Source organism: Phlebotomus argentipes, unplaced genomic scaffold (assembly GCF_947086385.1).
Source record: "Phlebotomus argentipes unplaced genomic scaffold, Phlebotomus argentipes genome assembly contig_2, whole genome shotgun sequence".
Classification (NCBI taxonomy): domain Eukaryota; kingdom Metazoa; phylum Arthropoda; class Insecta; order Diptera; family Psychodidae; genus Phlebotomus; species Phlebotomus argentipes.
Window position 1 is genome coordinate 3,957,567 of NW_026776162.1, and position 27,764 is coordinate 3,985,330.

General features: G+C 41.5%; 1 protein-coding gene across 2 annotated transcripts; it reads right to left on the bottom strand.

The window, feature by feature from the left end:
- On the bottom strand, window positions 1-27,700 carry LOC132265365 (myosin-I heavy chain). 2 transcript variants are annotated; one of them, XM_059765988.1, is made up of 18 exons: window positions 27,474-27,700; window positions 19,321-19,436; window positions 15,196-15,258; window positions 10,250-10,357; window positions 9,970-10,114; window positions 9,401-9,591; window positions 8,626-9,009; window positions 8,243-8,485; window positions 7,954-8,145; window positions 6,689-7,719; window positions 4,962-6,090; window positions 4,437-4,609; window positions 4,204-4,342; window positions 3,892-4,121; window positions 1,744-3,679; window positions 1,428-1,667; window positions 1,157-1,360; window positions 1-1,092 (listed from the first exon to the last, which is right to left on the bottom strand). In XM_059765988.1, exons 1-18 carry the CDS (start codon window positions 27,493-27,495, stop codon window positions 859-861), a joined length of 6,780 nt encoding a protein of 2,259 aa, XP_059621971.1. In that variant the 5' UTR covers window positions 27,496-27,700; the 3' UTR covers window positions 1-858. The 2 variants fall into 2 exon arrangements, with proteins under 2 accessions (XP_059621971.1, XP_059621970.1); XM_059765987.1 differs by lacking the exons at window positions 9,970-10,114; window positions 15,196-15,258; window positions 19,321-19,436; window positions 27,474-27,700 and having other exon boundaries at window positions 10,250-10,317.
- Window positions 27,701-27,764: the final 64 nt, after the last annotated feature.

Genomic DNA, 27,764 nt, shown 5'->3' on the forward strand with positions numbered 1-27,764 from the left:
TTTTCTCTGTGTCATAAAATACTTTGCGAATAGTTTAATACCTTTCCTTTTCATGTGTCCATTAATTTTTATCCATTAATGTTGATACAATTGCTCATTTTTTTTCTTGGTGTGTTGATTAATAGAGAAAGTGATTCAATATTTGATTGTTCCACTAAATATCGTACTTTTTTTCTTTTTCTTCTTGCAAATATATCAACGCAAATGTCGCCCAATAACTTGGATGTTATGTACATAAAATTATGGAGAATTTGCTGTACTTTTAGAGATTTATCTGACTTAGCAACGCATAACCGCAATAGAACGGCATAATAACAAATATATTCTTATGCTTTCACTACTTTTATCATCTTAGACTTTAGAGTACTTTTTTCTTCTTGCATTGGAGTTGAACATTTGCGGAAAATCTGTAAAAATCCTCAAAATATCAATTGAAAAGCCACAAAATCCTCTGAGGAATATTATTATTATTGTTACGTATAGAAAAATGATGCGAAAAACCAACACTTTTTGCGTTGTAAAAAATCTTCATCGGTTCCATTCTTTTTTTTTGTTCACTGGTATGGAAAATGAGTGAGAAAGAGTATAAAAATGGAATTACTATTCATTGATGTTGTTTTCTTTTCGTATTATTATAAACTTATTGTGCAACGATATTATGAATTGGTAAATCGAGAAGAGACCTGTTCCTTTTTAACAACTATCAACCTGTAATAATGTTCTCTCCTCCTCGTCGCTTTGCGAGGACGCGCGATACAGAAGAATCGATTGGGAGACAGTCGATTAACAAACATTTCTATCTATAAAATGGAGATTAATTTAGCAGCATTACTGTCAATATTTGTGTTAATCTTGCATTTAACTGGGCTGTGGTGCCACAAGAGTGGCCGCAGCCGCGGAGTTTCGCAACAACATCGACTGTGGACGCGTTCCAGCCGCTGTCTTTCGCACATCCGGCGCCCCTTTCGGCGCTATCTGCTGCGGATGGAGATTCATGGGCTGAATCACGTGGCCGCCATCCTTAATCGCCTCCTCCATGGTCGCCTGCAGCACTTCCGTGTACTCCCTGATGAGATTGGCGATCTGGAAGGCCTAGAATAGCAAAGAAATTATATAAATTCCCCTCCAATTCACTCCTCTTCACGCGCTTTCTCACCTGTGCGGTTGTGAGGATGACTTTCGATTGTTTCTTGTCCGATCCAGTGATGATCATCAGACAATTCATGTTCGGTGAGTACGACAGTATCGATGTGTATTCATAAGTACAGAGAGTATTGCGTGAGCGATGCTCCAACAAGTGAATCCCATTCTGATCGACTGCCAGCCAGAGAACTCGAGGCCAATTGGAGGTGAATGATTGCTGCAAAGACACACAAATAAATCAATAAAATAGCCCAGAAACACCCTTTGACATCCCCATTGCTCACCATCACGTCGAAAATCGTCGCCTTGTGAAGTGGCCAGCTCTGGATGAGATTGAGGAAGGCCTTCTTCGCCTCCGGTTGGGTCATTCCCTTGAGACTCTGATGGTGCATCGCCACGGCTTCGTGTGGTATATTCGGCACATAACGCGGCGGGAGGCAGTGTCCAGCTATGGCACGGTAGTCGTTTAGCATTTCGCCACAGTCCCTGAGCTCCAGCTGAGCCTGCAGCGCAGTCAGCATGATCTGCAACAAACAAAACACATCCCAAGTGAATGGAGTGAATAAAGAGAGGATTTCAATGCATTTCTCAATCACTTACAGCTTCCATTTCGGAAATGGGGAACCGATCAGTGCGCAATCCATGAAGAACTTGATGATAGAGCAACTCCTTCTCCACCGGATCCTCGAGATTCATGTAGTGATCGAGGAAGAGGTGTTTCTTGAAGAGGAACAGATGATGTTGGCGCCGACAAGCTGGCGCCAGATTTGACGATTGATTCTGCTGAATCGCCTGAGCAGCGGCTGTTCGATACTTCTCCCACTTGGACATCACATCAGACACCTTCTCATCCGGCAGGAGACTCCTGTCTGAAGCACCCAGCACCTCATAGATGGCATACCCTTGAGCTTTCTCCTGCAGACCAATCTTCTTCTTCACTATCTCCATCACCTCTCGCGCTGTTGAGCTCGGATGAAACTCCACCGAGTGATACTGGCCGTCCATGAAGTGAAACCTCGCATAGATCGGACGTCGATTGATGGTGCAAACAATCTCCTCGCGACTCGGTGGCCATTGTCGTCTCCTTGTGCCCTGCGTTTTGAAGAAACACTTCTCGGCGAAGCGTGCATACTTCCCCTCCTCCGTGATGTAATCCGAGGAGCAGCGCTTCAGATGGCCAATCAAGTACTTGCGAACAACCTTCTGCGGTGGCAAGATGACACTGCAGGCCAGCGAGAGAAGAGCCCAATGTCTCAGATTAACCCGTGAATTGGGATCCGGATGATCCGTTGTCTGCTTCACGAGTTGCAAGTACATTTCATTGAGAAGCGACTCCTTCCGCATGCATCTCTCCATGATGGACTGAATCAGTGTGATGTGCTCATCCTCTGCCCGCTGAATTGTCTCTCCACTCTGTCCCAGTCCAGCATACGTGAGAATCGCCTGGAAGATTTGCATCATCGTCTGCTCCTCGGCATCGGGCAGTTTGCTCAAACTCTGCGGCAATTGTTGCCTGCTAAAAGCCCAGAAGGCGTGAGGAAATCCCTTGTAAGTCTCCCCATGATCTTGCATTGCATTCCCATGCTCAGCCCTCAGCTTCTCCAGTCGATGCTTCGACAAGCGCCTCAGTGTGTTCCTGAGAAATCCCCCACTCGAGTCCTGAGGCTTCCGCAGAATCTCCGCATCCACCAAGTGACGTCGACACACCACAACATTGTGGTGCAATCTCACTCTATCCTCATTCGTGATGCCTTTCTGCTTCCTCACCGGCACCTCATTCTCTGTGATCCAATTTGAGAGTGCGGGAAAGTATGACACAATCAGCGAGCCAATCTCATTCTTCTGCACCGTCTCAAAGACAAAGCACCGCTGCTGATCCGTTGAGCCATTTGTCAGGCGATTCAGAGAAATCGTGATGAAGGAGTCACTAGGATCCAGCATCAGTGACTCCACATCATGATAGCGGAATTCATACAGGACAAACTTGTCATCTGGCTTGATCAGAATCAATCCCTCGCAATTCACACCCAGGATGAGATTGTTGCCATAACTCCAGTAGCCGCGATAAGTCACAGGGAACATTGTAGTGCCGTAGAGCGGATATTGCATCACACAGGAGAGATATAGAACCTTCGCCGTAAGTTCTGTCCTTCCAGCTCCGTATTGACGATGCGCCTGAGCCAGAATTGGCACCCAGAAGTGCTCCTCTCGCGTCTTTGAGATCCTGTCGGGCAAGTAACTCGCCACATCAGTGTAATACTCCGGTTTGGGTTGACTAGAGGGATCTCCAAGTGCCACTTGAGCCTGCAATCCTGCCAACTGCAGAGCCACTTTCTCACTCACTGGGAAGTCATCACACTTCACCACACTGTAGACCGCCTGAGCGTACAGCATATTGACCTCAATTGGATCCTGAGACAATTCCCGGGTGGACTTGAAGAGGCGCTTCTTGAAGACAAATCGATTCTCACCAGAACCGAGAGTGGCAGCATTCCTTCTCAATGTGGAGTTGGTTGTGTTGATCTTTGTCTGCTTCCTGGAATTGCCAAGGCAAAAGAGAAACATGGATTCACACGCATTTTCCGAAGAAACAGACAAGCAATTTGTCCGTGAATTGTCAACTCTTTCCGCCTCCCCTAATTATTCTAATGCAACAAAATTCCCATCTTCCTCCTCTACTGTTCGCAATTATGCAGTGAGGGGAAGAAGATGCCATAGAGAGTGAAAAAGAAGACGACATAAACTTACACTTCCCACGCTGCAATAATGTCATAGAGATAGTCATGAGACTTGACATGTTCCTCCCCATCGGGACGTGATTGATATATGGCCCAGCCTTCTGTATTGCAGAGTCCCAGCTTTTCTGCTAACTTCGCCACGGCATCGCTCGCTGTGTCCGTCGGATGTACATCAATGGCCTTTGTGCGGCCGTCCAAGAAGAAAAAGCGACATACGATTGTTCCCAGCCGACGCATTGCCTGTTTCACACGCGGAGAAAGAGATTAATGACAAACCCCGCCAACGGGATGAGACAGAGAGAGAGAGAGAGAGAAAACTTACAGCAACCTCCACACTCGATGGTGGATACAATCTTGCCGACACTTTAGTGTATTTGCAATTATCCAGACACCACTGGACATACTGCCGCAGCTTCCCATCCAGTGTCTCGAGATTCTTCTTCAGGAAGCTCACGTAGTACCTGCAAATTTGTGATCACACACGTCAAATTACCATCAAGCAATTTGGCACAATAATGTGGCCAAGAAGTGTATATGAGTGACTACACAACTGACCTAAAGAGTAATTTGCTTGGCTGAAAAGCCACAATTGTGAGGCACATGAGAAGCCAGACACGATCAGTCCATTCAGAATGAGGATTATTTGTTGCCTGTCTCATACATTGCACGAATATCTCATCTCGCAGCTCTTCACGCTCAATCCCCTGTCCAATGATGAACTGAATCACCTGCAATTGAAGGTATTTATGAGATTTATACTGCACATCCGCAGCACTAATGCATTATCATCATGGTTGCGCAGATACAAATTAATACGTAATTTTTTCTATAATTTCACACAAGTTTGAAAAACAGCAAATTGCCAAACAAAATATACAATCCAGCATTGCTCATATCATAAGAATGCGCATTATCTCCCTTCCATTACACTTTGCAGCTTTGCTCATATTCCCACAATTGCCTTCCCACAGACAACGCATTTCACCAAGTTTCACTGCAATCAATTCTGCGACTATTACACAACCCTCATTAAAAGTTTACAAAGTTCCCTCCATGCAAATTGGGTCATTTTCCATTTACCTGCAGCTCCCGCTCGGCATTCAACTCTCCGCGCGTGTACTTGCACAGATCCCGGAAAATCGTGCACGCCACACTGACATTCTCCGGATCGTACATGTGGATGTGCGAAGTGGGAATTGAGGTGCCGCGATAGTACGTGATCATCTCGTACTTCGGCACCACATTTTCCGCTGACTTGCCGCGTCCCTTGCGTGTCAGCGTGGCCATTATAGTGCCCTCGGGCGATCGCTCGTGGGTGTTGAAGTTGCTCTCAGCAAACTCCAGAATGTCATAGTACATGTCATCCCTGAGGGCGTCACGCTCCCTCTCGCTGGCATCGATCTGGTGCATCTCCTGCAGCTTCTTCTCCACGCGATACTTCCTCCTCTGCTCTCGCTCCGCATGCGGATGCCCACTGCCGCCCGTGGAGGAGGCCCTGGAACTGGGACGACTGTGTTTCGGCGACGATGGACTCAGCGGCCCACTCGAGGATCGCTGCACGGGACTCGCAGAGCGAACAGTGGCGATGGCAGGACTCTTTGGTCGCAACTTGTGATTGGTGTTCTCAGCGAAGTTGGCTGGAGGTTCAGGCAATTCTGGCACCGTGGGCAACTCCTCTCGGGTGATTAGAGCCTCATAGATGGGCTCTGAGCCGCGATTCCTTAAGATTCCCGCGATCTTCGGCACATGAGCCGGCGGCGGTTGAGCTGGGCCGTTGGTCATTGGCGGCGGAGGTGGAGGCATTGTCGGTTCGGGCAAGGAAGGAACTCCCATTCCCTTAGCACTCGCTTGCTGCCCTGGAGGCGCCGGCATTCCCAGAGGCGGAGGCATCTGTTGCTGCGGTTGTGGCCTCTCCAGCGCCAATCCTTCCATCTCCTGCTGAATCACCGACTCCAGCTCCACATCGAGATCCTCCACGAGATTGTCCATCTTCTCTCCAATCTCATCAATCAGAGCATTGACATTGGAATTGGGCGTCACCTCACTGAGGAAGGCAAACAGATTGTCCAGATCCACGGATTCGCTGCTCTGATTGCTCGACGACTGGTAACTTCCGTTGATTTGTCCGGTATCGGCGTTGTTATGATTGAATTTCGAGTTAATTTGTTCAGCCATCTGCGACAGTGCCAACATCTCCTGCTTAACAGCTCTGCGTGTCGGGAAAGAGACGAGAGAAGAAGTACAAATTAGCTGTGATGAAGTTCAAAAGGCACACATGAAAACTTCCACAAAGTGACTACATGAAAAACATTCCATATTTTACTCTCCCCCAAAATCCAAAGCAGCTTCTACAAATTCCAGCATCAACATTAAATTTCACATACTTTCCATAAACTCACCCATTCTTCTTTCGTAACTTTTTCCCATAAGTTCGCATGCTTTCAAAAGTTCAAGTAATTTTTAGCAATAAATACCTAAGAATCTACCAACTAAACAAGGAATGAAGAAACTAAGACAGCCAGTGAACAGATGGCACATGATAAGAGAAAGAATGCATTATGCACAGTAAGCCAAAAAAAATAGTATAGTTTATGCCTATGTGAAGATGAATTTATCAAAATTAATGCACCACAAAGTGATAATAAAAAGAAAAACAAGAGAGATTTCACACACTAAAGAAAGCACTCAAGTGCATAAACGCACAATTCTTCGTATTTTACGGTGGGCAGATAAGAGAGGAAATCAGTGGAAGGGAAATGATAGCGCAAAATGAAGGTGGCAAGCAATTAAGAATGAGAAAAACGTACTTTTCACACTCCTCCAGCGCTCGACGCTCCTCTTCGGCCTGCTGTGCCGACAGTTCAGCCTCCCTCTGCTTCCGTTCCGCCTCGAGACGCTCCCGCTTTCGCATCTCCTCCTCCACGCGCCTCATCTCACGCAGGGCCGCCGCCACCTCACGTGCAAACACCCCACGCAAGTGGCTCTGAATCACAATCGCCGCCCGTCGCAATCGCAGGAACTCAATGCGCGACTTCCAGCCCTTGTAGGCGTGCTGAATCCTCAGAGCTGCACTCCTCACGCGCACATACTTCCTCCTGGCCATCACGCGGCGCCACGCCGTCTGAATGATCACCGCCTTGCCGTTGATCACCTGCTTGCGAGCATCCTCGAGTGGCTCATGCACCAGACCCCTGAGGAAGATCTTCGTCTTGCCCAATTGCCACTCTGTCGATGGCACATTGAGCTCCTTTATCACAGACAACACCTGCTCTTGGCTGCTCCGTCGCCCGAAGCGCTTCGTCAGACACTGATACTTGTGGACAAACTCATCGAACGTCATGTGAATGGGAAAGCCCTCGCGCCTGATCCGAATGATGTCCAGCATGCCGAGATACTTGAGCTGATCCAGCACCATTTCGTCACTGTAGTCATTCGCCAACTTCTGCATGTTTGGCTTGATGCACCGCACATACCACGGATTCGTGCTCTGCAGCACATCTACGAGAGCCTGCAACTGCTGCCGGAAAGTATCGCTCACCGTGAGCTTCCCCTTGGACGTGCCTCTCTGCACCGTTCCCACACCATTAGGTGGTCCATTCTGCACAGCACTGCCCGGAATTGGTGGCGGTGGCGGTGGCGGCTGGGATTGCATCGAGAGGAGATCCTGAAAGGACACCATTTCCTGCACAAATGAATTTGTGCTGCGGCTCATGAAGTCAAACAGCACGTCTTGCTGCACATCGCGATTCTTATCCACAAAACCCTTCACGGTGTAGCTCACACAGCCCGCATAGTGCTTTATGCCGAACTCCGATTCCCAGTGTCGACGATCCGCTCCCTGGTGATTTGTTGGGAGAGGCAATAAAAAGAAATTAACTCAATTTGTTTTAATCAATTTATCAATTTTACGGTCTCTGGCGTCATGCAAAATATTTAGGGAACTAAATGATTCAGTTAAAAGGGCTGCAGTGTGCATGAGAATAAATGTTTTCGATCATATGTACATAAGTAAGATAAATTGTCTCTGTTCTCTTGCTCACTGCATTGGAAGTGAACTTTTGGCAAAACATACCTTCACATATCTCGCATGTCCGTCGAATTCTGCATGCAAATTTGTTAAATAGGCCGTATCTGAACCCTTTGGCATGTGACATTGCTCCGTGAGCAATTTCAGAATACATCGTGGTGGTTTCTCAATCAACTCCAGACACTGTGTATTGTCGGTGAATTGAATGTGTGAGAATTTTATCTCCTCTTGTTTGTACTGCGGGGCAAAAGACAAGAAAAAGAAAAGAAAAAATAACACACGAACAATAAAATGTATCAATTGCATCACGAAAACCTAATCATTGTGTACTCACAATTTCTTGTTCAAGCGCGAAGACGTAGTGATTGAAGAATTTATGGAGTTTCTCATTAGTGTAATTGATGCAGAGTTGCTCGAAGGAGTTCACATCGAAGTTCTCAAAGCCAAAAATGTCCAACACCCCGAGAAATCTCGTGGCATCCTGGCCAGGATTGATGCATGTATTTATATGATTAATGAGCCATGCAAACGTCCTCGAGTACAGCGCCTTGGCCATGGCATGGCGATTTTCACGTGCCTGCAAGAAAAGGGGGCAAAAGGGTTGGAACAAAAACCACTTAACATTTCTATCACGCAAGCATCATTTGATTTATCAATCAACACAGACACACACATTTAATAATTTCATTTATGGCAATTTTTAATGGGCATAATCACCTCTTGAACTTTTAATGGGATCTCCGTAATATTTCCGCGAACATTAATTTGTCGCATAAGGGCGACATGTCGCACATCAGTCTCTTGCAGGCCCATGAGTTCAGCCACAATGGCAATTATTTGCTTGTCCTCCGCCGCCAATTCGCACCTCTCCCCATCGACATCCTCAAAGTTGAGATTCCCCAACCATAAAATGGCACTAAGTACACGGAAGATACCATCAACCATGGGCTGTGGTATTTGCAGCACTGTGAATGCGAGTCTCAGGGCTTCGAAGCGTCGAGACTCCAGTGGAATATCGATTTGTACATTACCAGATGCATTCAAGTAGCGATAGAAGGAAGGATCACGTAGATGAAGTACACCGGACAGCTCCTTATTATTCTGCCAAGAGGGTGGAAATGCGTGAGACAATTTCAGACGACAATTTAATTATATCACCACCCAACTACTCTCCATTTCATTCATCAACCAGTGGCGGAGAAAAGTGTCTCTTCATTCACAACTTTGGGGAGAACGTCAAGATTCTTTCGAAAGAGAAAACTCATTACTTAATAACACTTTTCATGAGTTGTGATACACTTTCGGTCGTAATAAATACTTTCATTAGACGCCATGACATCTCGAAAGTTGTATACAACTCCCACAAAATCACAAAATGAAGAGTGCAAAAAGTGTTGTAAATATAGCAATAGTCGGTGAGTGTTTCTGACACGACAACACCACGGGGTTAATGATCAATGGGCCTCTTTTTCGGTCACAACATCCCACTCACCTTGCCCTCAGCAACAAGTTGATAGAGAACATGGTAGTTTCTCTCGTCAGGACTTTGAAATGTTATGCGAGATTGTTCCAAAAGATAATCCTGAATTATACATCCCTTAATACACCACTTTGCATCAAAGCAGACTTGCATGAATTTGCCAAATCTCGAGCTGTTGTCATTCCTAATGGTCTTTGCATTACCTGATGAAGAGACAGTGAAAAGAATATGATTTTAGCATGAGATTAAACCATACAATTCACTAATTCCCACCCTCTAAGTATGTATATGTATTATTATGCTTTCAAAAGGCAAGATAGGCGGCGGCTAATTTGAATCTCACTCTCTTTCTCTTTTCTCTCACTCTTGAAGAACTCAATTAGAAATAATGATTTCAGAAAGAAGGAAGGCATAACGCGATGAGTTAATGCCAGTCCGCCTTGTAATCAGATCTTCACACTCATTAAATAATCAAATTAGGGGTCAAAACTAAATCAATTTCCTCAACTGGAACTCCTCCTCACACTCTTTGCGATAAAAACCACCCATTGAGATAATTGTATTGCTTTTGCCTCTCTTACCAAACGCCTCAAGAATGGTGTTCGCCTCGAGGATTTGCTGCTGTACCCATGTTGATACATCGCAGGTGACAGAACAGAGGTATTGAAGAACAAATTTCGTCGTCTCGGTCTTGCCAGCGCCCGATTCACCCGATATGACACAAGACTGCCCGCGAGAAGAGACATAAAATACACCATTTTACATATATTGACACGCTGTTCTTGAGCCTCCCTCATTATTTCATTTCTACATTTCTCGCATTTCCAGGTCATTGACTGACTTGTGAATACATTTCCTCACCTGATTCCTATCGTACTCCTTGAGATTGCGATACGCCGCCTCGGCAATGGCAAAAATGTGTGGCTCCAAGACGCCCAACTTCTGCCCATGGTATTTCATCACATACTTCTGTAATTGGAAATCACAGTGGAGTTGTAAATAAATATCTTATGAAATGAAAACGGCCTCTCAATCATAACAATTCGTGACTTCAATCAATTTGTGTGTGGCAGACGATATCGTTACAAATCCCCCGAAAAGCTCGCACAAACCCCAAAGTGACTAATAATTCAGAAGGAAAGCAATTCTTTTCTCTCTCACTCTTTGCTTCACCAAGCAAGGATATATTTCTCTACGCAACTCACACCTCTTGGCCATGTTATATTAAATTAATAACAGTCTCTTGAAGGCGGAAGAAGGCATTTACAGAGTAATTTCTCCTCGGTGACCTATATTGCAGGTAAAAAAATACTCTATGCGATGCCCTATTGCGATTTTCACAATCAGTCACCCAACCTTCTCACCCAGTCTCTCTCTCTCTCTCTCTCACACCCACGACCAGAGGCAAAGGTATAGTTTGTGCCTATGAAATGGGAGGGGTAACGAACTCGACACATGCTCAGACATAAAATCAATTTCCGTCCGCCCCAGAGAGACCCCACAAAAGCTCCATTCATGAAAGCTCTCGGCCAATTCACGCCGTGTTTATTTATAAACATAGCATCCAGAGAAGAAAACTTACACATGGAGAGAGATAGTCAATTTCGCACAGATGGAAATGTGACAAAAATCATCATTCTATATCGCCAACATTTCAATTCACAAACAACCAACCATGTGACAAGCAATAAAACTGATTATTTCTTTTCCTCTCCTTTCACACACTATTTCACACATATACTCCTTTTGTCGCTCTATTTAAATAGCAAGACATTCAACTTGCTTACATTGAGAAAACATATGTGAAGATTATGGCAAATCTACCCTGGAATAGAGCAAAAACGCCTAATGACTAATCACACATTTGCCACGCACATGGAAATGAGCAGAAATTTCAGAGGAAGTGGCGAAATACAGCCCACAGAATTTGAGGGTGATAATGACACATTTCTCTTTTCCAATCCACTGAATTTCCTGCACAAGAGCACGTGTCGATTGACCCACTCTCTTGAACAGCTCCATCTATCTATAATTCACCACCCAGCTTTATCATCGCAATCGGACTTCGCCTCAGAGACCTCATAATACCTGTACTTAGCAATTGCACGTGTGATCATGAGGAAACTTTTCATTGCCAATTTCTATCTCTTTGTTTCACCTCCTTCCATCGCTCAGCACATGATTAATCTGCTGCTATGCGAAGCTATTTATTAACTTGAAGGGGGAAACCGCGTCTGCATTGGACACAACACTGAGTTTGAAACTTTTGGGAGATTTCCAGCAAGACTTTGGATGGCTGTCGTGTGTCTTTTGGCATTCGACAAATTTGGGACGCATTTATTCATTTTACAGTAGTAATATTTATGTATATTCGGGGTCACTAAACCAATTGCATAATTCCACGTGCAAGATTTGACGGTGCTGAAAAATGACTACTGATTCATTCTTCAAGTATCAGAATTTCATGTCTCTCCTCACATAACATATTCCCGGATAAAATCCCATCATCTCTCTCTCTGAATCACATTAAGTTCATAAAGCATTCCTAATCCATTATGAAATACAACTCTGCTGAATTCTTGAATATTAAATAAAGCGTAGAAGAGAATATCTCTCAGACTAGAAATAAAAACCAACTTATCCACATTGGCAATTACATGCTCGAGAAGCCATAAATTGATTGATAGTCCAGATATTTTTTTCCCCATTAGCTTATACGATAGTGCCAATGTTGAGAGTGCATTTTAGAGCGTTGCTAGGAAAGTATGGTGAAAACAATTGCATTGCAAGATACTATTTTTAGTCTTAAACAATATATTAAAAGATACAGTGCGAGAACAATATGAGGCTTAAGAGTCGGAGGATCGTTTTTCACATTTGAAAATTTATCGTTCAATTTATCATTTCCCTCGACATTCAATGAATAATCAATTCAGCGTGTATCTCTCGCTCTTGTTGTCATCATGAAGAGAGTTTAAAGAATAGGCGACCCGCGCGAGTCTAGAAACTGCAGCGAAATTGTATGCATTTTGTGAACACGACCCTTTTTCCCTCCCATATTCACGTAAAATTATACCTCATTCCATCACTAATATTAGCCATATAAATGTGTGTAATATGTACCTTTTAAAACCCGATCCGCCTGCGCATCTAAACCAAAGTTGAGGTCAACGCGCTCACTTCTTCCATTTCTTCTCCCAGGTATAAATGCTACATGCTCCCCGTACACCAGCAAACATACAAAAATCTAAATGCAATACGCAATAGCTGGTGTTTCTCCATACATACTTTTTTTTCCTCTGTTCCCTGACATCGCCCCTCTCGTGCGGACTGTTTATCTTCAGGGTTACATGAGAAACAATACACGTCGCACAATCCCTCTAAGAAATCATTCTCGTCGACACTGGCAAAAGAGATTCAAGCACAGCGACTCTTTCCACACAATTATATTATTGCACTGCAGAGAAGTCAAATGGAGAAGGAATAAATAAAATTGGGGATGAGACTTCACTAATGGACTCACTAGTCAGAATATATCTTGGAAAAATCATCTCTAAGCACTCATTTGAGCTGAAGCTAAAGTACAATGATGGGAAAAAATTGTTCATTTCACACTTTGTTGAATTTTTCTTCGATATATTGTTTTATTTTAGGCACAGCGACGGAGCTACAATAAAAAATAAAAAATTACCTTTAAGACAGAGGAATAAAAAATCACTTTCATTGTTCCAATTTGATGTTCAACGCGTTCTTTACTAAACTTCTTCTTCCTTCTCTCTCTCTCTCTCCCTCATATACAAACACATTACCTTCAGCAAACAAACACGTTTTTGTCTGCGTAGCGAATTAAAGCCCAGTGCATGAAAATTGATTTCTCAGGTAAGATAAAAAATATTCCTCACATGTTTGGAATTGCGATTAAGTGCAGATGCGAAGATTTTGGCAATGTAATTAATGGTGGAAAAAAGAAAGACGCTCACACGTGGTTTTTCTTATCTGCAAATGTGCCAACAATGATGAGGGATTTTTTTTCTCCTGTGAAACAAAGAAAAGCCAGCAGGCTTTTCACTCTCGCGCACCTTGATTGAAAACTGAATAGTGTAATAAATTAATTTATATGTGAATTTATTAAATTCCTCTGTCGATGGCTTCATTGAAATTGAATGACGAGAGATTTGAATATTTCTCTCCTAATTATCGCCAACGGAGAAGAAAGGCGACACAACATAGCGGATCAGTTGAGGTGATAAGTTCCGAACAAGATAATGATGTTTCTTTTTTTAGGGACAAACGGACCATTTTCACTCTGTATTGATCACGTAGAGTGTTGATTAATTAATTTCTTCTCAATTCTCCAAATGAAGCCCCGTGAGATTAAATCGCTATACGTGTGAGAATGCGGAATGGCTGTAAATAATGCTTATAAAAATCATCGACTAATATGCTGCACGGTAGAAAAAGTTTAACAATTGTTAAACGAAATGCAATTAATCCATCTTCACCTCGCTACAAATTGTGAATTGAAAAATATTCTCTCTTACACTGTGGGAAATTGTGTTGATCATTGTAACCATTTAGTATCATGACATACGCATATTTTTTTCCTCCACTGGAACCCCTGGCGATGCCAGATCCGATACACGTTGTAAACTTCGTTATGAATCTTCTCACCAATTCAACACAACAATTCCACCGCATATCTCGTCATATGACATGTTAAATTCATCTACAGACCAAGAAAATTACTCATCAGAAAACGGAAGTGGAAATATAGTGGATCTCTGTCTCAAACAGCAACCAGAAGACATGGAAGAGAGGAAAGAACTTCTCGAGAATACAAACATCGCTCAATAAATTGATATGCTCTATGAATATCAATATGAAATTACTCCACGTCCCGCCTTTTTGCTCATTCCTCAACCCCATTTTTATCGCGCGCACTCTCTTTTTCCATGCCAATGATGAGAGGAAATTGAATTTTCCTGACACCAACCGTGGATAATTGACGAAAAAAAGGGCAAATGGTTCAAAGACCGCGTCGTCAACTCGCCATCGGCCAAGAACATAAGAAATAAAACTTTCTAAGACTATCAATTGTGAAAGAAAAGAACCTGTTAGATCTTAATCTGTTTTTATGGGACACGCAGTTGAAATTCTTTGATTTTTTTCTCCTCTCTTTTTTTCCTTCTCTCCATATATTCAATGGAACAACTTAAGGATTACATTCCACACATTTCTGTTTAATAAATAACTTTTCCTCATCTCTGTGATCTCAATCTATTTGCCATAAGCCGCCTATTTCATTACACTCTATATGCATCTTATGAGGTCAATATCTCATACAATTTCTCACTCTCCCTCACCGAATAAATTTCATATTCTCAAGAGGACAAACACGCCACACTCAATCGATTTAACAGACACACATGGCTTAGAAGAGATTCTTGATAGATAGAGGACAAGAGATTTCTGTGCTGCATCTTTTTACTCTTCAAACACACACACACAACTTCTTCTCAATGCCCCATGTGACAAGATTGACGATATTGGCTCCCGAGAGTCCATTGGGTCTCCCATGTAAATTGACATTAGCCCCAAGAGACTCTGCATACAGCACTTTAATGACTCTTACAAATTCTGAGAAAGTGAGAAAAACACACAAAGTGTTTTCCATCCACATTGGAATAGGAAGAAAAGTCATCAGCATAAAATACCGTGAACTGATTTAATTACTATCTTTTAAATTACTATCCGAGAGAGCCTCCTTTGCAGAAGGCTAAATCTCGTAAAGAAATAATCCAACTCACCGTGGAGTAACAGTCGATTTCCTTGTAGGGATTGACAGCAACAAGAATTGTTCCAGTGTAGGTCTATTTGATTATTGATGGTCATTAAGGAAAATTGCATTCAATTCTCTAAACCAGATAAATTAATATACTTCCATCATTTTCACATTATCGCACAACATTCAAACGACATGTTCACTTAGAGAAATTGGTTACATAATTCACACATCACATTGATATTATCGCACATTCTTCAACAGTGCGCGGTTTTCTCAAAACCTCCGTGACACTTTTTCCCGATCTCACATATAAGAAAGCGGTGAAAACTGTGATAATGCCTTTGATAAGAGACGTTGAAAAGCCACTATGAATCTCATTCATTCGCCTCATAAGCATGTTTAACATAATTTTCTCCCACCCGGCGCGCCAAAGTCATCTCATTTGTGATATTCGCACACACTATTAGTGCGAAAATTACCATGAGAACAGCGAAGAGTCACCTCTTTGGAAACCCTCTGAGTCTCACCGCAGGCATGATTATCGTGAAATTGGCCCAAATATTACTTCTACCGTTAAATTAAACGTTGATTAGTTGTACAACATCAATTAAATTGAATATTGACTACCCAGTACATCATACAGAGTGTGACCTTATCGATCGTCTCGCTATCTTACTTTTTTTCCCGCCAATATTGTTCTACAACATTTTATTCATGCACAGTGATTGTGATGAAGAGATCAATTTCCATTGACTGTATTCACCACTTGACTCTTCTTTTTTTTCGCTACATATGCGCCTTCCTCTTTGAATTAGAGAGAAATTGTTTGAATATTTTTCTTCTTTCCCTTTATACTCCATTCTTCACTGTCGATCTCACTGTGTCTCCTCTCTTTACCATATTCTGCATGCCCGCGAGTGAACAATGTAGAGGGAAAAAAGAGCGTCACGGAATAATGTTTATTTGATTGCAATATTCACAAAAGAAGTACATACAGCATACCGTATCATTGAATTTGTTGTTGAGTATTGCAAATTGGAATCACCCACATATTCAGTTAAATTATGTGCTTCAATTATCTATTCAGCAAATCGTGGAATTCCATCTCTGAAAGCATTCCGACCAGAGAGCCTCCCTTCAGGGATCTCGCAGAGTCTATTTTTAAATATTGAACATTCTCCGTATCTCTTCACCAGAAAGTATTTGGAGTATTTGTTCCAAAACCCACACACTCAATTCATTGCCGGTCATGAATCTTGTTTCGAGAAAAATATCACCTACATGAAAATACAAAATGTACAAAATCATGTTGCCGCGATACGGGAAAAAAAGTGGCGAGAAAACGGAAAATATCTTCTCATTGAGTTCCTTTATACCAAAAGAAAATACACACTCGAAAAATCACTGACTCTCTTGTTCTCTCCCACTTGCAGTGGTGGATACAATAATAAAAATGCAATGTTACCAACTCTTTGGGGAGTATTTTTCCACGAATCACACATGAAGCCCGTTCCATTTTGTAGCCAAGACTCTTGAGAATCTCAACTGAGAACTTTTTTTTCTTGATAAATTATTCACACACCTATGAATTTTATAGCGTCTGTCTTGATATCATCATTCTGAAGAATGTTTATCTTACCCATGACTCACCCACGAATTTTCCAGTCTCTCACTTTATTCCCCATCTCATAATTCAACATATATGGCAATAAATGCAATCTCACTCACAATTCCATCCCATTTTTATTGCGCTGCTCTCATATATTATGTCTCTCTAACCCTTTTCTGGCATCAAATTCCAACCACTTGACGCATCCTGATTGCGCTAAGAGTACACAATTGAAAGTAAAGAATTGGTCATTTTGCCATTAACACACTCGGTTTTATGATTTTTGATATCACATAACAGCCTCTCTGTCGAGGATCATTGTTGAAATGAGTGTGCTTATTAATTATTCAGCATTCTTTCAGCATTTTTATCCACATTTACCCACTTAGCACACCAAGAATGTGTCGGCAATATTGTTGCACTCTTTTCTATACTGCAAGTGTATATATTTTCAAATTGAGACCTAATTGTTGTGATTTTTATCTTAACAACTCCACACTCAAGAGTGGTGTTTAGTGGTAAATTGCTCATTTTACCATCCAACTCCATATAACACAACCAATATGAGGTTCGTCAAATAACTTGGAAACAAGAGAACTCTTGTTTGGACTTCTAGAAGGCAATAAGAAAAAATACTGTACAGACACAAAAATAGAAGGCAAAAGAATGAAAATGAGTGCTTGAAATACAAGACGAAATGAGAAAGAAAAAAAATATCAAGAATTTTGTCGACCTTCTTCCAATTCTCTTTCCAATATATTTATTTGTCTTGTTCATTTCACAGCTCATGTGTCCCTCTCTCTCTCTCTCTCCGTTGCACATTTGCACAATTTGCTGTTCAAGCATGTGTGAAGGAAAGGCATACACATATATATGAGACATTTATCTTCACCGAGAGTTACAGCACATTATTTCAACGAAACGGAAATTGCCAATGGTGATAACAATTTGCCAGTAGCATTTAATTGTATCATCTACATAACTTCTCCCCACCATCTCAGCTCACACTTGAATTCTTTTCACTTCTTTTTCACCCAATTGACATGATAAATATTTCCCCTCCCTTGCCCTTGAGAATCCCAGTCAACCCTCGCGAGATACTCTAATGATCTTCAACCGGAATTTAGAGCGCATATAAATGAAATTCTTCTCCATAACCTCTGGAATTCTCTCCCTCGCCCCATATGTACATTATACATTTTTCACTTAAATAATTCACATCAAAGCATTCGGTGTGTGTGTCTGATTTTGATAAATGGAAATCCTTAAAGATTACTTCGTCTCACACCATTTTTCACGTCACTATCCCCCATTTGTCGCCCTTATGAATAATCATGCAGTGATAAATATTAAAGAAGATATGATGGACTGAAATTGAATTCCCGAAAAAGAGACCGACACACAGAAGCAATTTAAAAGTGGTTGCAGGAAAATATTTATCGAACTCATGGGGAAAACCCAGACATGAAGTTTGAGGGTGTTTATGACGAAGGGTTGCTGCACACCACCCTCGCATATTCCTCCACACATTCCCGACTGGCATTATGGATTTTTGCCCTCGCACCCAACGCCTACACACTCTCATTCTCTCTGCTTTGCCAGCAAACACAAATGTCCTCAACACTGTATTGCCAATTGCTAGCATTAAGTGAATTTTATGAAAAATCAATAACTTAGTCAGTGAGAAATCAGTGATAGAATTAATCCTCATCGTGGTGGTGGAAAATATTTTAAACTCAAATAAATTGATACAGAAGATGGTGACAAAAGATTGTAAATCTTGCCCAAAAATCTGTTCTTTTGAGTCTCAGCGTCACAGAGACAAGAATCTGAACATTCCTATAAATTCTAGCTGTTCGATGATTATTTGAAAAATTTGAATGATAAATTTTGAGGATTCAAGATATAAAAGCTCCGTTAAGAAACATCACAGTGTGATACGAATGATTAAGCAAAATCTTCTCTTAAGTAGTTATTAAAACATTCTCCTTAACAGTTGCCAAATCAATTGGTCCACCCGGTATATTACAAAAAAAATCTCTCCTCCATATGATAAAATATTCAAGCAATAAAATAACACAGTGACATATTTATAAATCTTTTCCTTCATCTCTTTTTTTATCGAAATATTTCATCTCATATGCATTCTTTTCTCGAGGACTCTTTGCCGCTTTACACATTCTAATAAAAAAAAAACTTTTTCCCCCAAAAACATACTGGCAAACCACCCTCGAACCTTTCCCAATACCACAAGTGGGTAAACTGAAATGTCGCTGTGTTACCCAAAAGACTACTCAATATAGTGAATAATTCTTGACATGAAATGTTAAAGTAAACTTTCCCAGTGTGATTTAATAGATGGCCTATTGATGAGTCTTTCTCCCCCTCATATTTTCAACTCGTTGATTTTTTTTATATCTCAAAAATAGCACTGAAATACTTTGTTTTGTAACCAATTTCCAATGCACTCACGTAACTCTGTCACACATTCACACGCACATAATAATTCAGTCTGAGAAAGTCTTTTCAAAAGGATACATAGATCTCATCGCGTTGATATCGTATCTTGAGGTTGCGATTGATGCCATTCTCATCAATATCCGATATGCATGTCATATCAGGAACTCCTTTATCCGGTGTCGAACCCATTCGACCTGGAAAAGAAGAACAAAAATCTGTTAGTTTGCAAATATATACACTTGCAACACTCCATGACACATAACACAATCTTCTTCATGCGATACACACACGTACATAATGTCATTTCCTCCCAATATTTGTGGTTTCAATTTTGCAGAAAATCAATTTACGCTCTCCACCCACCGTTCAGCGCAAATTCAATAAAAAGCCCTAACGTACGATGCAGAGAGGAGGATGCCAGAATATCGGTATGATTGTATGTTTTTGCGGGTGGAAAGCATTCCAAGTCGCAATGAAATGATGCAGCAACATCACCTGTCTCCGAAGCCCAACTTAATCTCTCTTCCTCTCTTCACTTCCCCACGTCATTTAACTCTCAATCTATTTATGGCGTCAAATTAATACGAGTCTCTTAAAATTTTCTCCAACCACTGAATGCGTGTGATCTATTAATAATCACCACAGAGCTTCCTCAGCATCTTCAGTGCCAAGAAAAGGTTGGAAATGAATTATTTGTTGATTTGGACGCTGGAGAGAAATATTACCCAATAAATGGAGATGCTGTTATTGGTGGCCCACGCATAAAAACAGTAAAACACATTTTTTAAACATTATTTCCTCCCCACTTTTATCGCTTCGACATCTTCCAAAGACCAAATAGGCCAAGAGGAAGGTTCAATTGGCTCTCTTGCCCCTCTTTGTCGTCCCGCCAACACTGACAAACACCATTCGAGAACATCTCTCGCATATTTTCCCTCAACATTCGACTATTAATAAAGTGTATCCCTGAAGAGATTCTATTTCTGGAGTGAGACAACCAAAGACAAAGGCCTCACAATTGAGAATGAAGTACACATATAGGGTGAGAGATTTTCTAAATTCATACATGAAAATCACGATGTGGGAAATTTGCTTGACAACCAATTGTCCTGAAAATTGTTCAACCACTCAATTGCTACCATTTTTCTCTTTTACAACGCCATAGAACACTAAAAAGAGACCGCCACCCTTGTTCAGTACCAAAAGAACAGCACTCTCGTCACTCCTTAAGCACGTGCTGGGAGAGTGAAAACGAGGAGGATCCTGATGACTATTTTTTCTGCCCTTGGTGCATGACAGTGAAGAACATCATCATCATCTGTCTCAATTACAAATCTCATCCTCGCTTTTGGTTTTTATGTCTCAATTTCACCCTCATATTCGCTTATCGCATCGAATGAGAATTGAGCTGCTTAATTTATATCAATTTCAGGCCATTTACCTCTCGCTCTCGGGCACTTGTTTATCTTGAGCTCTTAATGATAAGAGGAAATTGTGTTCTCTCAAAAATTTTGACCCTCAGGCAAAACAGCCCTTAGAAACTTGTTGAAACATTGCACTGAAACATCAAACAGGACACAAAACAGAAGGAGAAAACAAGCCAATAGATATCCAATATTAGCCGATGACAAACGAAGGCTCCGGAACATCAACATCACAGGCACAAATGGTGAGGCGGGTGAAAAGTGATACAAAATGCTATTTGATTTAAACGGGTGTGTTTGGCACAGAAAATTATATTCCACATGCGGAAGGCGCATGTCATGTTAAAAAGCCCAACATGAAATGTTACCCTCACAAACACACTCACGCACAGCAGACTGCCTTTTTTTTAATGACCAGCTGCCGTCATTTTCGGCAGCTGCATCGCAGTCCTTCTTTGGCAACTCCAAGTAATTCTCCACCGGCAGCCTCCAATTTGAGTAATATCAGATTTTCTTGCGCACAGCCACCCAGCACAAAAGGAGGATATGCAGTCAGACAAAAACAGATTGAAATCCCCTCCTGAGCAGGTGTTAATTCAAACCGAAAACACAAGTCGCACAGGGAGAAAAAAAGATGCCAGACCCACAGCTGAATATCAATTCTGTTATTCCTTTCTCCACCGGCTCAATCTTCTCTCTTGTGTGCCGTTGTCCCAGTGAAAAGAGGCCCAAGAATACCCAAAATATGCGTGATTAACATGAATACAATGAACACAGACACGGGCTGAATATGGTATTTTCCTCCTTATAAATTGCCCGTGACCAGGCGAGAGAAGAGAAAAAAACTTCGGGGGTCGTGATGGTGCTAAAGAGCACGGCAGAGAGGAAGAAGAGGATGCATTTGAGGGGTGTATTGGCTTCATCCCTGCACTTTATGCACCACCGCAGTTCGTTGACCCAATTCATGGGAAAATCCCTCAAAATCCAGGCAGAAGGGTGACAATATTTGGTGTGAAAGTCAGTCTGGATGAAGGCCTCAATGTTACTAATGTGAAATTAAAATGAGGAAAATACATTCACGTTTCCCTCGTCTCCATCAGTCTCTCTCTCTCTGTCACTTAATCTAATATCAAATACGAGGCGAGGCGCCTTTGGGCTTCATACTCCCCGCAAACACTGTAATTCAACGATTGAAGCATTTAATTACATTTACTTTAATCGAAATGCGTCAGAGCAGAAAAAGACGAGGCCCTCCCGCAATTTAATTGATAAACCGACGACTGACTGGAGACTCATTTTTCGGCCTGCAGTTTGATGACCCTCTTTTTTTCATCAGTCGCGCACTTATTTAGTCGCCTCGAAGATTGAAAAACACTTCTGAACGGAAGACATTTAAATGATTAATGTGATATATGCGGGAAACCTCCTCTCTGAAGTTGTGTATTGCAGAATAAAAATCAAATTTGTTTGCATAGATCAACCATTACGGGTTTAAAGGTTTTCGCTCACAGATAAAATGACACTCTCTCAATGTCCAAATGAGCGTCTTTCAGCCATATAGCATGGCATAAAATGGAACTTCTGTTTATGTTTAGAGATACCGCGCCCATCCTTAAAAAACAGTTATACTAGGCCAAAGAGACACTCATTTGCATGAACAATCACGAAAGTCAGTCCAAATTAAACAAACACACTTCTCTCTATCCTTATTATTGTAGGACATGCGCCAAATTTTTGAGCATTTAGATAAAAATTGTTCAAATTCAGAGGCCAAAAATGTCCATCAATCAATTTTTTACAACCCCACAAGAAGCATTCAAAACATAATAAGTAAGTTAATACGATTATCAAACTTATGCCACACCCTGTGTAATCCCTTTATGAATAAAAAAATAATCCCTCGCGGTTAAACCCGCTAAATTAAATACTCTTCAATCAAAGTGTTATTTTCCCCAAACGCGCACAGGCGTGACTTTGTCATTCCTGATATTTCCATCTGCCTGTCATCTTCAATGTAATCAAATTGTCAGCAAATTCACCACCACAATCACTTTTTTCTGCATTATTATTATTTACGCGCACTTTTCCCCGAAAACAAAACTCATCACCAATTTTGATGTTGGTGGAATTTTAATGTGACAACAAATTTTTCTCTGTCTTCGGATACAATGTTAAACCGGATATTTTATTCGTGAAAGAGAGAGAATTAACAAAAAAAAAAGAAGATAGAGTTCCGTATATTTAATTTCACTATTTCTTCACCAGGTCTTTCACTCACAACATCCCATATAAATCAGTTGGAGAATAAACTTGGTGATTTTTTCTTCGAGCTTTTAGGCATTTTCGTTGAAATGCACTAAATTAGCAGACATCCACTAGAGCTTCTCTTTCGTAATCACAATGTGAGATCTGTATGTTTTTACAAAGTCAAATGCGATTGTAATTTTTTTTTAACTGCTCCGATGTTAGAGCATAGATATATGTGTGTAAAAGAGTGAACATGCAGGAAAATCAACACATTTTTTTTTCTTTTCATTCCTCCACAGACGCACATAAAAGTTAACGACAAAAAATATGATGAGAGTGAAAAAATTTCATAATGTCGAAGGATTAACTCACAACAAGAGTGTATAATATGGAAAGTTGTTTACACTCACAGGGCTTTATTGCGGCTTTTCTTTCTTCTTTCCTGTCTGCCCTTAAACCCCCTTCACTAGCACCATGTTTACTCCCCATATGATATTTATGTTGTGCGAGGAATATTCAAATAAACAAAAATAACTGAGGTGTTTGCTCTCGATCTCACCAGGAGGAGAAAAAATATCTCAAAAATTGGCGTTAGGAATTTTCCCCCCTCGCGCTCAAGATTTGTGAGTTCATTCACCAAAAATTCATTTGCATAATGAAATATATATTTTACGCATTTTACTGAAAGAAAATCAATTGAATTATCAAATACACAAACTTTCGCAATCTTCATTCCCCATTTTGCCATCATCACCACATGCTGTGGTCGAGATGCTAACCTGGAAATAATTAAGCGCGATTATTTATTTTGGTGCCATTTCATCAGACAGCCTCTGTTATTGAGTCTCGTCGAGCCTGCATACAATTCAACTTCAGTGTTTTCATTGAACAGCACCAATAATAATCCATATGACTCGCGTTCGAGGTCACTATTCCATTTCTTTATTGCCGAGCAAAGAAAAACATTCCGCGAACTTTGATAGACATCGAATATCTTTCCGCAATTCCAAATCGCACGTAATAACTGTGATGATAAAGCGATGAAAGCAATTTCCATTATTGCAATGCACCATTCTCAAATGGAAAAGCATAAATATGAAACAAAATTGTGGAATTATCATCTCTCATCGCTCCTCTGAATGTTGCATGGAATTTAAATAGTGATTAAATTGTCTGAGGTATAGTTTTTTTCCATCTTTCACCGGTTAAACCATATTTAATCTTCATTGCTTCTCTTCCCTCCATCCTTCGTGAAGATGAATATTAACACACTTTTTTCGGAAGTCCCCACATCTCAACATTCGTGCTTATTTTATACCTCTTTACTCTCTTTTTTTCGGCTGTAATCATAATGCAGAGAGATGGCCATATGGTGAACATATCTCTTTATGTAACCATCGTGGAATATTTAATTTAGTTCGCCTCATCATGTCTCGAGGTAAGGCAAAAACGCACCCAAATTATGTCCTCTTGGTTTAACCTCCCATAGAGTCATTCTCTCATCGACGCCCGATCACGTGCTGAAGGTTTAATTTTATGCTGACTCAAGCGTCTCACTTTGCTGACGAGCGACACAAAGAATGCAATCCTCAAACACCCTTTCTCTCTTTGTCTATGCGCACTGTGTCTTTGTTCTTCCGTTTGCGACAAAGAGGAAGTGCGGAGATGCCTTCGGGACTTTTCATCCAAATTTTACTGAGATTTCCACTATCTCTTTTATCTCTATCGGTGGTTTGCACACTTTTACAGCCCTATCATAAAATACAAATCTTTGAAGCTTGGGCCAAAGCAAATAAGGATTAGTTGAATTGGCCGGAAACTCATAATGTAAGCCAGGAAACACTGATTCATGCCAAAATTCAGAGGAACGTCAAAAAAAAACTCTTCCATTTCTAGGCAATCAAACAATTTCTTGTTGAAATTTAAAAGAAAACTGATAAAGCAAATATTACTATAAGAAATGAGCTGTGACCTTCCTTAGCATTTACTGCACACACACACGCACACTTTCCTTCCCCCCTGAACTTGGTATTGACAGACAAAATAGAACTATTTATTTAATACATTGCGACAACTGTTTGAGATTGATAAGAGAAATATTTGCTGAATCGATTATTATACACTTCGCTCAGAAGAAGACGAACAGACCTCCACTTCATCATAGGAATCCACAGCAATTTTTGGTCTGCAAAGACAGACACTATCAAGCGATCTTTGGAGGAAAACACTACAATCAAAAAAACTGTGGAGCATGAAGGGAAGTGTATCTAAAAATAAAGTCCATCTGCCATTGCGAGATGAAAGACGAAAGTGAAGAATTAATTGGAATTTTATGATCATTCATTTTACACAACAAACAATATTGAGAAAGAGAGAGAGAGAGACTGCGAGATGTGGTCTTGAAGGAGCAATTTTCCAACTTGCCGATCTACGCGCGTGGAATGCCTTAATGGAAACAGTTCTATTTCATCCCCGCCCATCTTCTCCAAATATCTCATGCGCGCCTCTGTCCGTGGTCACTTTGAGAGCATATTTAGAAGCTAAATCTTTTGGCGCGCGCGCTCTTCCACGAATTAAAGTGGAAACGTGTTTTCAGTGGACTTTATCTCGCGCGTCGCTTCTTCGATTCCACTCCTCCATCGCCACCTTCCTTCCTCCACCTTGAGCAGCGCAGTTCTCTCTGGAAGCACGTCATCGATGTGGATTGTGCAAGAGGGAGCAAAAAAGCGCGTCAGTCGATGGAATGAATCAAAGAGGTGGAAAAAAGTGGTCCACAAGAGCATGAGCAAAGAGGAAATTCCACAGATTCACTGTAAACTCACATGACGCACGCCGGCAAAAGTGATGGATAATTCACAGAGATTCACCATCAATGACTGCATTCTCTTCTCCTGATTACATTCACGCGAACTCACTGTTGAGTGATAACCAGGGAATATCTCTGGGCCATTTAACACTACACTCATTCAAAAATTAATGTTTTCGAAATAAACACTCTTCCTCAACATCAAACACATCCATTAATCATAATTCAACACGATGATGATTCACAGCGTGGAAATAAACTACGTAATCACTCTGTCAAGCTTTTATCAAAACTGTTTCTTCCTAAATTGCTCCCTCAATCGATCAGCACAAATAATGAATCTTCGGACGCTCCTCAGGAAATTGCTTTGAGAACTTTATAGAGAAAGTGGCTCAAGAGATTCTCGTTTGTTTAATTGACATTGGGCTCAAGTGACACTTCTAATCAGTTGCACAGATTCACCAGCTAACATTTTACTTATCGGTAAATCTCTAATGCTACATTAATCTGTGATTAATAACCCTGGCAAATCCGCAGCGCAATATTAAGTGAAATGACACTCAAGTGCCAAAAAGACAGCAACCGTGACTTCAATTACTTCACTACTATATTGACTTGAGTTTCCTCTGAGAATGCAGACTGGACAGCATTTTGTGAAATACTCTCTAGCAAACTTGTTCAAGAGCGGAAATTGATAATTGTCAGGTAGATTGCATGGAGGAAAATTGGTAATTTTAGAGAGGGACACCCAGTCACTCGAAATTCACAGTGAATCAACTGTGACAAGGTGGGGCACAACATCACAAAGAAGTCCCACGTTGAACACTCAAGGCAGGGTTGAAGATCCTCGAAACTCGTGGCACAAAATCATAATAATAATAACAACCGATCGCTGAGCGCGATTTATCTTCAAGCGCTGTGAATGTGACAGACTTGGAATGGAGTTTTGTGTTCAGTGTCTAACAAGAAATTATTCTAATGACATAAAATGCAACTTTGTCTCACGATTCATGCCTTCGTTTCTCACATTTGCCTGATAAATCAACTAGTCGGACACTTTTCCACCAGTGATTAATTAAATCGCTAGTCAAGCAGCATGATTAGAGTCACTGATAGAAACACACTTTTCAGCTGCTCTCCTGCCCATTTTCCCCACATCCGGACATTAAGATCCCCAAGCCTTGCTGAGTTCCGGACACAGCCTTATCGCTCTACCAGAGTTTGATTGCTCAATATAGGCAAAGCGACAGAATGCTGAGAAAATTGGGTCAGAAACTGGGCAGGAAAGTTGGGATGGGCTCTAAGGGCAGGGCGTGTTCCCAAACGCAAGGGAGCGAACATTCTGTTTGCTCAACTCACAAGACACACAACGATGAATTTCTTTCAGCGAATTTCCACCCGTTTCAGGGACTCCGCAGAGATTGTTTGGGCCAGAATCAGCTGAAGGGATTCGCCCCGGTGACAGGGGGCGACATGGAAAATTTGCGCGAAATCCTCCCCCCGGAGAGACACGGCGCAGACAACAGCCGAGTGCCTCTGTGTGGGAGTTCTCGTGCGTCTGTGGTGGAAGGGTGTGTTTGGATGATGCGAAAAATCGCCCTCTCGTTTGGGAAATTTGCACAAATCCCACGGTTTTATCACCACTTCTGACCCTCAACACCCCCACGAGTGCCCCACAGTGGCAAAATCCTCACTACACTGCACTTTTCTCCGCGGAAATACTCGCTGTAATTCGACGAGTGGGTGAAACTTACCCTCAAAAATAGGACCAGCCATATTGACAAGGGTGTCTTTTCGCTCCTCTGCAGACTCTCGCCGCTGTCCAGCAGTGTTATCCAATGAGAATCTATCTCACCAGTCGTCACTGCATCACTGCAAGCACTTTCACAGAACAAATTCACTTTTCGCAGTGGATAGACAACAGATTGATTTCACATCACACAGGAGACGCACGCACCGACCACAAGAACACATCCAATCGTGGCCAACTCACAAATTCAACTGTTTTCTGCACTCGGATTCGCATATCGCCGCGCCACGAAGTC

Excerpts from the sequence above, each read along its gene's own strand:
- LOC132265365 (XM_059765988.1), bottom strand. The coding sequence starts at position 27,495 with ATGGCTGGTCCTATTTTTGAGG. Across the intron at positions 9,010-9,400 it reads AACTTGTTGCTGAGGGCAAG|AATAATAAGGAGCTGTCCGG; the intron begins GTGAGTGGGATG and ends CCCTCTTGGCAG. Across the intron at positions 4,343-4,436 it reads CCAAGCAAATTACTCTTTAG|GTACTACGTGAGCTTCCTGA; the intron begins GTCAGTTGTGTA and ends ACAAATTTGCAG.